This window comes from Aspergillus uvarum (genome assembly GCF_003184745.1).
Source record: "Aspergillus uvarum CBS 121591 unplaced genomic scaffold BO82scaffold_8, whole genome shotgun sequence".
NCBI lineage: Eukaryota > Fungi > Ascomycota > Eurotiomycetes > Eurotiales > Aspergillaceae > Aspergillus > Aspergillus uvarum.
Genome location: NW_020291305.1, coordinates 606,418 through 620,358, shown reverse-complemented (window position 1 = coordinate 620,358; position 13,941 = coordinate 606,418). Strand labels below are relative to the sequence as shown.

Below are 13,941 nucleotides of genomic sequence, written 5' to 3'. Positions count from 1 at the left end.
AGGAACCTTGCCTTATCACGTGAGAGATACAGCATAGCTTAGTAAGTAAGGTCATAAATTGTGCAGATATATATTATCAACTTGATGCGGTGTCTGACTAATACGTGCACACCAGGTCAGCATGGTCGGGCAGTCTCTGATAGGGCGGCCGCATGTTCCGCAATTCCCGCAGGAGCCGTCCTTCCGTCTCTGGATTTTCTTGCTGGCTCTAGAACCTGCCGTTAACAAGTTAGTATTAGTTATGGCCTCGCGATGAAGTTTTCCATGTCCCACTGACTCAACACACCCGCGCCATGCCAATTTGTACCCATGGTTCCTGGACTGCGGTAAACCATACTCTAATCATACAACGGCCGAGACTCGGCCTCTGCCAGAAACCCCTAAAACTCCCGGTCAGACATGGGCTGATCCTTTTCGTATAATAATTTATTGCCTCATGACTGTTGGCTGGTCGTCCCATATCCTCGCTACTGCGTTCGTGTTTCATCTCTGTATACATCCCAGTGAGGAATATGGTCTCAGGACTGAGACTCATTACGAACGGGCATCGCAACAGATGTCTTAGTTATTATGAGGTACCTGACTACAGACTGCAAGCCACGCATTCAGGGGCCAATCCAGCGATTCAATCCATCCCGTAGACATCAGGACCGAGAATGGTCCGTCCGGCTTAACATTGTCAGGAACCTGATTTGATTTGGGCTGTTTGGCGAGGTACCGACTGTACCAACTGACGTCTTCCCCAGCTTCTCCGCGGAGATGTCAGCTTTCTTCCGCCCGATGCAAAAAACCGCATGAAAAAAGTTCGTCCGCCACATCATGCATACCCACTCTATTGTCGACCTGCTGGGCCAATTGGTTGCCCATTGGCATATAAATACACCCGTGGACTCACGGATGAAATTGCTTTCTCCTTTGCAATCTCCAAGACATACAATCTCATATTGACATTGCATCAATTAGAACATTTGTTGACATATTGATATCATATCATTACATCATGGGTCTGACGCAAGAACAAATTGCCATCATCAAGGCCACCGTGCCTGTCTTGCAGATTCATGGCAAGACCATCACGACGGTGTTCTATAAGAACATGCTCACTGCACACCCAGAGCTCAACACCGTTTTCAACACGGCCAACCAGGTCAATGGCCACCAGCCCGTCGCTCTCGCCGGCGCTCTCTTCGCCTATGCCTCCAACATCGACAACCTGGGTGCCTTGAGTCCCGCGGTCGAGTTGATCTGCCACAAGCACGCCTCCCTCTATATCCGGCCCGAGCACTACAAGATCGTCGGCAAGTACCTCCTCGAGGCCATGGGCGAAGTCCTCGGAGACGCCCTGACGCCCGAGATCCTCGATGCTTGGGGTGCCGCCTACTGGCAGTTGGCCGACATCATGATCAACCGCGAAGCCGACCTCTACAAGGAGGCGGACGGCTGGACTGATTTCCGCGAGTTCCGCATTGCCAAGAAGGTGCCCGAGTCGTCTGAGATCACTTCGTTCTACCTGGAGCCCGTCGACGGCAAGCCTCTGCCGGCCTTCCGCCCCGGACAATACATCTCCGTGGAGGTGTTCGTTTCGGAGCTCAACTACCCCCAGAGCCGCCAGTACTCGCTCAGCGACAAACCCGTGCCGGAGTACTACCGCATCAGCGTCAAGAGGGAGGCCGGTCTCGAGCCCACCGAGCCCTCGGCCAAGCGCCACCCTGGCTACGTCTCCAACATCCTGCACGATCTCAAGAAGGAGGGCGACATCGTCCGCGTCTCTCACCCCTACGGTGATTTCTTCCTCGCCGACGAGGAGAAGCAGAGCAGCAGCCCGATTGTCCTCCTGGCCGCTGGTGTCGGTCTGACCCCGCTCACCTCCATCCTCAACACAATCCTCGACGGCCCCGAGGCCCAGACCCAGCGCAAGATCACCTACGCGCACGGCGCGCGCACCTCCGCGGCGCGCGCCTTCCGCCCGCAGATCAAGGAGCTGGCTGCCAAGGTGCCCAACCTGCACGCTCTCTTCTTCACCAGCCACCCCGGCGCCGAGGAGAAGCAGGGCGAGGACTACGATGTCGCGGGCCGCCTGGACGTGAACCAGCTGGACAAGCAGAAGGACCTCTACCTGGATGACGCGACCACCAAATACTACATCTGTGGCCCGGCCGCGTTCATGCTGGATGTGAAGCAGAAGCTGACCGCCGCGGGCGTTGCCGATGATCGCATCAAGATGGAGCTGTTCGGTACCGGTGGTATTCCCGCTTGAGCCGGTGGCTGTGCATATTGGCATATTGTGGTTTCCAACTAGATCATTCTTCGCATCTTCACGGATTACGATCGCATTTGTTTTCGTTTCTTAGATAGCATTATTAGCCTAGATACTCCTCTCATGATTTTAGATGCATAATCAAGATCTCAATTTTAGACTTGGAATTTCCAGAATTCTGTCTACGTCCATGCAGAGTAGTAGATAATTTTTCAGACACAAGCTCTGACAACCTTCAAGGTGTTCGCCAAGAACCCCTCAAACGGCTACCGGTGAGGGGTAAAATCGCTGATTATCTCCCGTCCATAGTGGGGTTACAGCAACTACACAGTACAGCAGCTACAATTGATGCCTTATAGCCTAAGGCCTGCTACATTTTCTATCGACACCTTTCCCCGCAAACACTCCCTCACACCTCACCTGGCAAACATATCCATCAACAAACTTGATTTCCAACACAGCAACACCCCAATTCTCAATACACCAACCCTCAATCTCTCACATTACCACCCAAAAAGACCATCGACAAAGACATGACCACCCCCCCAAGCGACGCCCTAACCTTCCCCGCCTCCGACCGCGAATTCCTCGAACCACACCTCCCCCCAGTCCCCTCACCCTCACCCTCGCCCTCAACCACCACCCAAACCCACAATGCCGAACCAACCCTCCCGTTCACAACCCTCACCTTCGCGACCTCGCTCGACTCCTCCCTCGCGCTCTCCCCAGGCACGCGCACCGTCCTCTCAGGCCCGCAATCCAAAGCCATGACGCACTACCTGCGCTCCCGGCACGACGCGATCCTGATCGGCGTCGGCACGGCCATCGCCGACGACCCGGGCCTAAACTGCCGGATCGCCGGGGTAGGCGGGTACGGTGCGGACAATCTGGAGGGCCAACCGCGGCCCATCATCGTGGATCCCTCGGCGCGCTGGCGGATCACGTCGCAGGCCAAGATCGTGGAGATGGTGCGGCGGGGCCGCGGGCGGGCGCCGTGGGTGCTGATTGCGGAGGGGACGGAGGTCGATTCGGAGGTGAGGGGGGTGTTGGAGGGGGTTGGGGGGCGGTTTATTCCTGTTCCTTGGGGGAATTTCCCAGGGGATTGTGGGGGGAACGAGGAGGGGAAGGGGGAGGGAAAAGGGAGGAAAGAGTTCGATTGGAGGCAGGTGCTGGAGTATCTGCGGCGGGAGGAGGGGGTGCGCAGTATTATGATTGAGGGCGGGGCGGCGGTGATTAATTCGTTGTTGGAGCCGAGGTTTCAGGGACTGGTCAGTTCGGTGATCGTGACCATTGCGCCGACGTGGTTGGGGCGGGGCGGGGTGGTGGTTTGTCCGCCGAGGAGGGTGGAGGGCGGGGTTGTTGTGCCGGCGTCGCGGTTGACGGGGGTTAGGTGGTATCCTTTTGGGGAGGATGTGGTGCTTTGTGGGAGGATTAGGGTTGATTCCTAGGTTGTGGTTATTGGGGTGTTGAAAGAAGGGGGTTGGGGGTTCCACCCCAGATACTATTATATTACTGGACTTGGGATTGAGGTTGCTGGGAAGCTGAAAGAAAGGGGGGTGTGGGGGTTCTCCCCCAGATTACTTATATCATTAGACTTAGGAAAAAGGCTACCGGGAAGTTGAAAGAGGGGAATCTGGGTGTTAGATTTCTGTATAACAGCACTAATCTAAGCCCGGACTTCCTTAGCAGGAAGTATCTGCCCCGTACACTCGCCAAACCCGACTCCTTCGCCCGCCCAGGCAGTCATGGTCACCACATCCCCATCGACCAGGTATGTCCGCTCGTCATCGTCGGCCAGCTTAGCCTTCACCTTGCCTCCCTTGGTCACTTCCAGCAGACAGCCATAGGACCCCTCCGCAGCCCCACTGACCGTCCCAGTGCCCAGAATCTCCCCGGTATGCAGATTGCACCCCGTGCTCGTCAGGTGCGCGCACATCTGCCCGAGGCTCCAGTACAGCTCCTTCGCATTAGTCTCTCCCAGCACCGTTCTCGCCCCGGAAGAAGTCTCCAACTCGACCTTCAGCTGGATATCATAATTGTAGGCGCCCGAGTCCTGCAGGTACGGCGGGACGGAAGCGCTCTGCGGCTCCGGGCCGTCTGTGCGGAACGCCTCCAACGCCTCCAAGGTGACGATCCAGGGGGAGATGGTCGAGCCAAAGTTCTTCCCGTTCAGTGGGCCGAGGGGGATCATTTCGAAGCCTTGGATGTCGCGTGCTGTGGCGCTTGTTAGCCAAATACTCGTTGTCTGTTCCTGCCAGATGGAAGGTGAAATGCCATGGAGGGAAAATCAATCTCGATGGCTTCACAGAGATTGCATAGTCGACGTACCACTCCAGTCATTCAAGAGCACGAGCCCGAAGATATGTGCCTCGGCGTCCTTGGCAGTAAGCCCCTGGCCCAACGGCAACGGGGCACCGATCACAATGCCCAACTCGAGTTCGTAGTCCAAGGCACGTGTTGGCGCGTAGATGACTTCTTTGTGGGTCGTCACGGTCCTGTCGACAAAGTGGCCCCGGGGCCGGTGGACTGGGGTCCCAGAGACGGAGATTGTGCTGGCACGTCCGTTGTAGGCGATGGGGATATGGTAGAAGCACGGCGGCAGACTCTCGTGGCCGAGGATCGCTCGCCCGGCGTTGATGTTGTGGGCCTTGCTGCTGCAGAAGTCTGGGGGTTGTCGTTAGCTTCGGCTCGAATGGAGAAGGGCATTTTCTGAATGGGGCTAATGACCTGTATAAGCTGGAATCGAGACAGGGAGATGCATCTGGACCTCGCTGATGTCTGCAGTGCTTCCTGTGGGAAGGCCTTCCACGCCATTTTGCAGCGCCAGTTGCAGGGCATGACGGACTTGCGTGTGGATTGTCTTGGGGAGGGCAGCAAAGTCATTCAAGGTCGATGGCTTGAAGATTCCAGAAGGGAGTTCGGTAACAGAGTTGAATACTCCGTTTCGTTGGAGGTCATCTAGGAAGATGACGGTGTTGCTGAGCCGAGTCACGCATTGCGGGCCAGCTCGCGTCGAAGACGAGGCGACGCCGTATGGAAGGTTCTTGATAGAGAAATGATCGCTGTAATTGGAGGAGGCCATCTTGACCTCAATTGCAGTGTTGATTTGTATCATCGAATTTCTGAGCATTTGAACATGATATATCAATGCGGTTGGACGCTATTCCTGGGTTTGCAGTTTATGTCCACATCCCGAACATGCTCTCCACATTACGCTGCCGATGACACTGTCTGTAGCCTCTGATTCCTTTTCTGCAAGAGAACTGTGACCCACTGGGAGATGTCATCTTTGATAGACGAAGAAACCATTTTTGATTCAGTGATCTTCAATACTTCGACTTATTGGACACTGCATCTTTGCAACGTGAGTGCTCAAATCTAGCGGAAAGACTTTGATGCTCCTGTTTCTTGAGCCACAGGCAAAATGTGAGAAACGGCTCTGCACGCCGATGAGACAGACAGCGCTTTGAATAAGCAAAGGCTGTCCATAAGTTCTACGAGACGATCAACCCATGGTATCCAGTGGCACAACTGCCCTCTCTAAACAGCTTGAAAAGTGCGGAGTAACTCAGATGCCAAGGTCGAAGCGCCGTGGGGTAAATGCACAGTCCATGCTTAGCTCCGCAAACTCCGGTGCACGTGCCGGAAGCCCCGCTGCTAACTTATCGTCTATCGCAGCTGCAAGCAGCAAACAACGCAAACACATCCGTCCCCAGCATCTGGTCACGTGGTAATGGAGCGAGCATTTTCGAGTCACATGAAGCCGCCTATCTATCGACTCATCCGGATCGCAGAGCCATCTAGTGCACTCAGCAACGATGTCATGATATCCAAACTGTTCGTGATTCTATACCATGAACAAACGTCCCTATTCAGGGTCATTATCCCACAGTGACTCTCAGACTCCAGAGCTTCCCGATCATCTCTCTCATGACAGCCCGGAGCACAGCAGGGCCTCGGGCTCGGTTAAGAAACCCCGGAATTTCATAGCCACAGTGGTAGGTTACTCTTTTGACATCGCCCTTTCACGACTTTCAGGAGAACTTCGGTGTAAAATGAACTGGAATAACTAGTCATAGGCCTGTGAGAATTGCAGATTGAAAAAGACCAGATGTGACGAATCACGGCCAAAATGTGGACTATGCAAGTCGCTTGGCTTGGAATGCGTCTATAATGAGCGCAAGACTTCCAAGTGAGGGGCACTTAAGCACCTACTAATGATGGACTTACCGGACTAATTCATCACAGGCGGGATCATTCTCTGAGTTTGATTATGAGCACTCTCCATCGACTCGAGACAAAACTTGAAAGTGTCCCCACTGCCATATCCGGTGACATTCGTGCTCTTCGAAATGAAATGATTCAGGCATTAGATGCCTCCCCAGGTGTCTCGCCTCTAACACGGCGTAATCTAAGCTCCAAGGAGCCGGTGGGCTCTGAAAGGTCTCAATTGCAAGGCCTCACACCGAGAACAGTGGAACTCAATAATGATCTAGAGCATGACAGCCCTAGCTATCTCCCCTCAGGCGCAGTGGATTCGACTGGCCTCGTTTCAATTTCTTTCAGTCAGCATGGGGTGATCTCTTGGCTTGGAGCTCAAAACATCCTTCCAAGTAGACTTCTCGAGGCCTATGAGAAGCTCGGGAAGAACTACGTGATTGACATCGAGATGAAAAGGCCTATGCTGCCGATGTACATTTGCCCTTTTCCTCCGCACGCTGGAAACAACTGGCTGGAGGCACTCCCACTGGCCATGATCAAAGGGCTTTCGGACGCATTTTTCACCACGTTTAACCTCTACACGCCGATCGTCGACAAGAACTTTTACTTCGCCTCGACACTAGGAGCTGCGATTGAAAGCAACTTCGGATATACGATCGAGAGCTGTCTCGCCCTGAATATCATGGCCCTAGGCTGTATTGCAGTCCACGCTTATCAAGAGGGAAACTATCCCTTACCAGGGAGCAGGAATAGTCGATTTGAGCCGCCCGAGTGGATGGGGGTCGTCTGTGAAGAACCTCCTGGCTTACGCTTTTTCAACGAGGCTCGCCAACGCATGGGCTTCTTGATGTGTGGCAACGATCTTCAAAGCTGCCAGTTTTATCTACTTTCATTGTACGATCACCCCACAAGTGTACAAGATTGATCGTCGGATTCTGACTCGCGTTTGCAGTGTTTATTACAGTCAGATCCTGCGGCCCTTGGACTCTTGGGCTATGATCCATCGTGCTGCTACCTGTTGTCTTTCCATGCTCACCAAGTACGTGATTTCCCTCCTGTCCTTCCCGTGGCGATTAGGTGGCTAACATCCTTAGCCGTGACGTCCATTTTGACGAGTGGGAAGGCGACATGAAGTCGAGAGTGTACTGGAATTGTCTCATGAACGAGACGATCCTGATTCAAGAATTACATGTCCCGCCGAGCGGCCTTGCACGCCTTGAAGAGCTTGTCCCAATCCCCAAGTTTATCAGCTTCGAAAGCGTTGGCTTCGGCGCATCTCGAACCTTGTCTTTGGACGAGATAGACGATTCTTTTTTCCAATACCATTTCCTTGCGCAGGTCGCCCACCGTATAATACTAACCCGTATCCGGAATTCATTGTATTTCTACTGTGAGTTGATCGCCTCTTATTTCCGCTCGTTCAGTCACAACTGACATTAGCTCTGTTACAGCCGACTCAGGGACATTCCCCCGTCCCGCCATCAATACAGAGCTGCACCACCAGCTAGATCAGTGGCGGGTCAACCTACCTGCTGCCTTGCAGTTCTCCGACAATCCACCCAACCCTTCTACAGACCATGATACAGCCGATTCTTCATCCACCGAATCTCACTTACCGTTCGACCCGACCCGTCATGCCCTTTCTCCCGCGACTGCCGTCTCCGAAGCTATGCTTCGTGGTCGCTACATGATTGCCAAATTCCACATTGGCCGCCCTTACCTCTACAAAGCCCTCCACATCCCCAGCTTATTAACGGACCAGGATCTCGAACAAATCCGCAGCGGACTGCTGAACGCCATGAACTGGCCTGTTGTCGGCGGCATCTTCCGCCTGATGAAGAGCTGCATTCCGATCCGTTTCGCTTTCTGCTCTCAGTGAGTTCTCACAAGCATCGAATCTGCCCCCCTTCCATGCAGTGATGACTGACCATCTCCTAGATTTTTCGGCCAAGTACTCCTCTTCTACTGTATATCCCACTCACCAGAATCCCGCGTGCGGGATACTTTACCCCCGGGCTGGGAGCAATGGAACCAAGAAATGCTGCGATTCCTGGAGAGCTGCGCACCTCATAGTCCGGCTGTAGCCAAGGACTTGGAACTCCTGCGGTTGTTGTGATTAATGTATCTAATGAATTGTGTATGTGGGCAAGTGACCTTGAGTTATGACTATGACAAGACCGTGGGCGTCGTTGCGTGAATGCTGTTGTACACCAACGCTTGTCTGCGAAATTGAGCTGGTTTCATGTAGAATCGAGGAAATGATGTATGTTCTGGCCGAAGCTGCTGCGGTAATACGTACCACCAGAGCTGCAAAGAAACCCCACTAAGCCGATTTATTGCCGAATGACGGGGTCGAAGGATGTTCGACCCCACGGGGGGATTAAAGATTTGCCAGGCGGTGGCTTGGATGGCGAACCATCAGGCAGCTCCCTAGAACCAAATTGACAGTAACTTTGTTGGTTCCGTCGGGTCAAATTTCAGAGGACTGTGTATTACCAATAGGCCATTTCTGAATGTCTGAGTGTAGGCGGATAAGATTTAGCCCGAGCCCACGGTGGACGGTGGGGAAGTGCTGTGGGAAAAGTGGGGAGGCCTACTAGGAAACAGCGGATGCAGTATGGGGAAAGGAAACAGAGGGTGGCGGAAAGCTGAATCCGTACCCCATACCTGGTACCTACAAGTTTTCCCCATCCGATAAGGATAAATAAATTCATTCACCTCTCTCTGCCTCGGATCCAAAGCTAAATACTACTACTTTTCCTCCTTCTTCTCTCGCCCCTCCTCCCTCCTCCTGTCTCTTGCTTCCCCCCCTCACAATCGCATCATATCCATCATAACACTGCCACAATGACTCACTCCGAGGCCGAATTGCAGAAGCCTACGGGCGAGTACCGTCAATACTTGCCCGATCTCAGCTTGAAGCGCTTCCAGGTGATGCGTACACAGGATGCCCATGAATATGCACACGAGTTCAAGACGCAACGCCAGCCTCCATGGTTGCACGCGCTTTACATGCACTGGCTGGACCTGCTGCAAGAGCCCTTCAAGGGTGTAACCACCGACGGTATTTTACCTCCGATGGAAGCAATGGTCCATTTCTCTTGCTAATCACTGTCCTAGGAACCGTCCGCCCCGACCTGTTCAAGCTTCAAGACGAAGGCATCCCAATTGACACAATCGTCGAAGCCACTCAAGATGTGCTGTCCCTTGCCGACGAAAACCAGCGCAAAGCTCTGTGCTACCACATCGACTCCCCCGAATGGCGGACCTGGTCCAACCCCGAATTCCTCCTCAGCAACAAGGGAATTCGGCTTGATGAGATCGACAGCAAGCTCCGCGACGCCGTCTTGAACGTCCTCAAGGTCACCCTATCTCCCGAAGGCTACGAGAAGGCCATCGCAGCGATGCGCATCAACCATTTCCTGGGCGAGCTGGTTGATGGTGTCAAGGTCATGAACGAATTCTCCTACAACTTTGTCCTCTTCGGTCGTCCCTCGGCCGACCGTCCGTGGGGCTGGTCCTTCTACGGCCACCACCTTTGCCTGAACATCTTCCTCTACAAGGGCCAGATCGTCGCCTCCCCGTGGTTCACGGGCGCCGAGCCCAACGAGATCGACTCCGGCCCGTACGCCGGCACTCGCATCATGCAGGTGGAGGAGGAACTTGGCCTGCGTCTCATGCAGTCCCTGTCCCCAGATCTCCAGCAGAAGGCGCGCGTCTACGCCGAGATGCACGACCCGGCGATGCCGCCCGGCCGCTGGAACCGCGACGACCAGCGCCATGTCTGCGGTGCGTACCGGGACAACCGCGTCGTGCCCAACGAGGGCATCCCCGCCAGCACCTTCAATGAAGAGCAGAAGAAGCTCATGTACGGGATCTTTGAGCAGTACCTGCTCTACCTGCCTGCCCGCGCCCGCCAGCTGAAGCTGGACCACATCCGCCAGTTCGAGTCTGAGACCTACTTCTGCTGGATCGGCTCCTATGGCAACGACGACCCCTTCTACTACCGCTTGCAGAGCCCAGTGATCCTGGTCGAGTTCGACCACCACTCCGGCGTGTTCCTGAACAACGAGGAGCCCAAGAAATTCCACATCCACACCCTGATGCGGACGCCGAACGCCGGTGACTACGGGAATGCGTTGCGTGCGCAGATCCCCGCAATCGAGGGGTTGAATGGGAAGGAGATTGTGTGGGAGAAGTCCGCCCTGTGAAATACTCAAGCCTTGTAAATATGATGAAGTTATGTGAATAGTGTTTCTATAGTTATCAATGTCGTATATACGAATTCTCTCAACCTGGGTTCCATCCTATTCTCCTTGGCAGCACGTGTAGGCAAGGCCCACGTCGGAACATCCGGTCCCAAACACCACCACACCCCACGATCGGGATTTCCTGGTCTTAATTGAGGGGTTATCCTTGCAATCGCCAATCCCTTGCAACTCAGAGGAAATTCGATGAATAGTATTCCGGGTGTTTGCCCCGGAATACCCAGCCCCCACAATCTTTAGTTCTTCATCCCCCGCAACAAGTGCTGGACTCCATCCGAAGTCGGAAGCATCGAACATCGGCCATCTTGTCTGCCTCAGGCCCCAAGAGACAACAACCACCGGCTACCCCGCTAACTTACTCTACTCTCCCCCTTACCTCGTCTCGGCAGCGATAACTTTCCAACCATTCTCACTCTTGACACAGCCAGATCAATGGAATGCGTTGTACAAAGAACCCGAAACCCATCTACCGGCCAAGGTGGGGTCCATGAACTTGAACGGCTCTGATACGGCGGAAGATGCACGCAGCCCCTCCATAAGTAGCCAGGAATCAAGATATACTCTGTCCTGCTGGCGACTAGCTGCCTCAATTATGCACGGGGGATGTAACATGGCGCCAGCCACTGCTCCAGAATAAAGAGAGTGCACATTGTGGTGTGATCTCCCACAGGATGAGTTCATTGTCCTGATAGCGGGGTAGGCCATGCAGAATGCTGTTTTGCGCTGCTCCAAAGCTTCAGACTGCTGTGAGCAGTGAGGACTTGGAGGGGCTCGCGTCTGTCTCTTTTGACTATTCGTTCCATTCACACCACTGCAGAGGCTCTGTGAATAGGACTTTTGCGTCCAGTAATGGCAACTCAAAATGAGATTACTCTTGACGATATGTCGTGGCTGGAAAATGCCTCATAGCAAAGATACTCGCCCGAAATTCCTCAATATTCATACATCAGGAAGCAACCCCCTCCCTGGCTACAAGAGTTCAGTACTCTTTAACCCAAACTCACAACACTAATGTATCCCCTGCTTCCAATCGCAACCACCCTTTTTCGCCTGCGCATTCCTGACTTCAGGCATCAAGAGCTGCATATCTCCTGTGCGTTGACTTTGCTGTCGTGGCCATGCATACGGCTCTTTCAGGTTTACTGTCTGCCTTAAAAGGCCCTCGACTGCTTGACTCTATCCGAGAGATGATATCTCGATCTCAACCACTTTTCTTCTGTTTAGATTCACAAGCACATCACAAAACAGAACGCAAAAATGGCTCCATGGCTTATGGGCGAGAAGTTCAACACAGTCTACCCACATAAGGGCTCCATCAAGGCCCTTTGGGAGAGCAAGTGGAAGTTTGCGGTATGAGGCCAGTCCTAAGATCAATGCTGTGACCAAGAACTAAGAAAAGCCGTCCAACAGTGTGACAAGTCGGTGTACCCTTTCCATGACGGATCGATCGAGGACTTCGCACCCATCTTCGAGAAGTTGATCAAGGTAGGCGGCTTCCTCCCTCTATCTCAGTTCTGCCTGCTCAGCCAAGCCCATCCAGGAAAACATCAACGACGCCTACGAAGACGCCTACACGCAGGCCTTCTTCCCCATCGCCGAATCCCTCGAGAAGCAAGCCAGCGAGGCCCTAAGCAGCAACAACACGCAATTGGCCTCGGATCTCCTGCGCCGCGCCGCGGTTGTCTACCGCATCTCGCGCTTCCCCTATGTCGACCCCAGCAAGGACGACATCAAGAAGGAGGCCTTCGCGCGCCAGAAGCGCGTGTACCTGCAGGCGGCCTCCTTCTGGACCCCGAAGATCGAGGAGGTGATCATCCCGCACACGCAGAAGGCCGGCGGCGACGCGCCCACCGTGCCGCTCTTCGTGCGTACGCCCGAGCACGCTTCGGCCGCCGCCCCGGTCCCCGTCATCCTGCTGATGACCGGGCTGGACGGCTACCGGCCTGACAACAGCCAGCGCACCCACGAGATCCTCAACCGCGGGTGGGCTGTCGTCATCGCCGAGATCCCCGGCACCGCCGACTCGCCCGCCGACCCCAGCGACCCAGACGCCCCCGATCGCCTCTGGACCACCGTGTTGGATTACATTGCCAGCCGGCCGGAGCTGGACGCCGCGCGCGTCGCCGCCTGGGGCCTCAGTGCGGGCGGCTTCTACGCCATCCGCGCGGCGCACACCCACCGCGACCGCCTGCGCGGCTGCATCGCCCACGGGCCCGGGTGCCATTACTTCATGGATAAGGAGTGGTTGACTCGCGTCGATGATCACGAGTATCCTTTCTTGTGAGTTGCCCCCTGACCCTATTTTCCCCTCTGAGCCCTAGAAATCCTCCCCCCCTCCCCTTCATCAACACACCAAACCAACGCCCCCCAAATCACTAACCTGATAATCCTTGCTAATGGAATAGATTAACCCCCGCCTGGGCCAAGAAATACGGCTACTCCGACGTCGCCGACTTCCGCGCCAACGCGCAGAAGAAGTTCTCGCTCGTCGAGACCGGCATCGTCGACCAGCCCAGCACCAGACTTCTGTTGTTGAATGTAACTTTCCCTCCCCGCTTGCCAACCCCGTGAGCAACCTGAGCAAAGCACTAAGAAAAATAGGGCGTCGACGACGGCGTCACCCCCATCGAAGACTGTCTCGTCCTCTTCAACCACGGCTCTCCCAAGGAAGGACGGTACGTATCTTACCCTTACCCCTTGCCCTACCTCTCTTCTCGTCCCCTAACCCTCCCGGGGTAACGCACCAACGTGAGAGAAAGCGTGTTACTTTCGTGGCGTGGGCTAACTTACATCCTCCACCGGAAAAAACAGCTTCTTCCCCGGTCTCCCGCACATGGGGTATCCGCATAGTCTGCCGGTGTCGTATAAGTGGTTGGAGGAGGTGTTGGAGTCGAAGCCTGCTATGCTTAAGAATTAAGATGGGTGGAAATTAGGGGAGGGAGGTGTGGTGGTTGGGATGGGGTCGTCGGATTTGGGTCTTGGGGTTAGTAATGAGTAACATGATCAAAGAGAAATATGACTTGAGCTTTCCCAAGGGATTTTTTGCAGATCTCTCGCTCATTCGTGGTTATGCTTACGGGGGTTGGCTATACGAGGGTGACAGCAATGTTGTTGTGGAGATATAGGCTAGGCAATGATGTGGGAGTCCGACTTCTTTGAATGGATGGTTTAATCCAGGTATGAAGACTGGGAAGG

The 13,941-nt window shown here is 54.4% G+C and overlaps 6 protein-coding genes across 6 annotated transcripts; 5 read left to right on the top strand and 1 right to left on the bottom strand.

Moving 5' to 3' along the window:
* Positions 1–980: 980 nt before the first annotated feature.
* On the top strand, positions 981–2,378 carry fhpA (flavohemoprotein). The gene has a single exon (XM_025634440.1). The coding sequence runs from the start codon at positions 1,001–1,003 to the stop codon at positions 2,255–2,257; it is 1,257 nt and encodes a 418-aa protein (XP_025495366.1). The 5' UTR covers positions 981–1,000; the 3' UTR covers positions 2,258–2,378.
* A 148-nt stretch (positions 2,379–2,526) lies between these two features.
* BO82DRAFT_328608 (RibD family protein) lies at positions 2,527–4,040 on the top strand. The gene has a single exon (XM_025633020.1). It carries the CDS (start codon positions 2,791–2,793, stop codon positions 3,703–3,705), a length of 915 nt encoding a protein of 304 aa, XP_025495365.1. The 5' UTR covers positions 2,527–2,790; the 3' UTR covers positions 3,706–4,040.
* Positions 3,924–5,339, bottom strand: BO82DRAFT_362071 (fumarylacetoacetate hydrolase family protein; the record flags this gene model as incomplete). Its single annotated transcript, XM_025636839.1, has 3 exons — positions 3,924–4,471; positions 4,586–4,921; positions 4,985–5,339. The coding sequence occupies 3 exons, from the start codon at positions 5,337–5,339 to the stop codon at positions 3,924–3,926; spliced, it is 1,239 nt and encodes a 412-aa protein (XP_025495364.1).
* A 738-nt stretch (positions 5,340–6,077) lies between these two features.
* On the top strand, positions 6,078–8,753 carry BO82DRAFT_381164 (putative C6 finger domain protein). The gene is made up of 7 exons (XM_025637825.1): positions 6,078–6,255; positions 6,337–6,449; positions 6,506–7,372; positions 7,431–7,517; positions 7,573–7,868; positions 7,930–8,353; positions 8,417–8,753. The coding sequence occupies exons 1-7, from the start codon at positions 6,112–6,114 to the stop codon at positions 8,592–8,594; spliced, it is 2,109 nt and encodes a 702-aa protein (XP_025495363.1). The 5' UTR covers positions 6,078–6,111; the 3' UTR covers positions 8,595–8,753.
* A 449-nt stretch (positions 8,754–9,202) lies between these two features.
* Positions 9,203–10,761, top strand: BO82DRAFT_328598 (DUF3500 domain-containing protein). Its single transcript, XM_025633019.1, has 2 exons — positions 9,203–9,542; positions 9,599–10,761. Exons 1-2 carry the CDS (start codon positions 9,326–9,328, stop codon positions 10,687–10,689), a joined length of 1,308 nt encoding a protein of 435 aa, XP_025495362.1. The 5' UTR covers positions 9,203–9,325; the 3' UTR covers positions 10,690–10,761.
* Positions 10,762–11,638: 877 nt separating this feature from the next.
* On the top strand, positions 11,639–13,925 carry ayg1 (heptaketide hydrolyase ayg1). The gene is made up of 6 exons (XM_025633018.1): positions 11,639–12,096; positions 12,157–12,231; positions 12,287–13,026; positions 13,152–13,284; positions 13,348–13,421; positions 13,558–13,925. Exons 1-6 carry the CDS (start codon positions 12,004–12,006, stop codon positions 13,661–13,663), a joined length of 1,221 nt encoding a protein of 406 aa, XP_025495361.1. The 5' UTR covers positions 11,639–12,003; the 3' UTR covers positions 13,664–13,925.
* Positions 13,926–13,941: the final 16 nt, after the last annotated feature.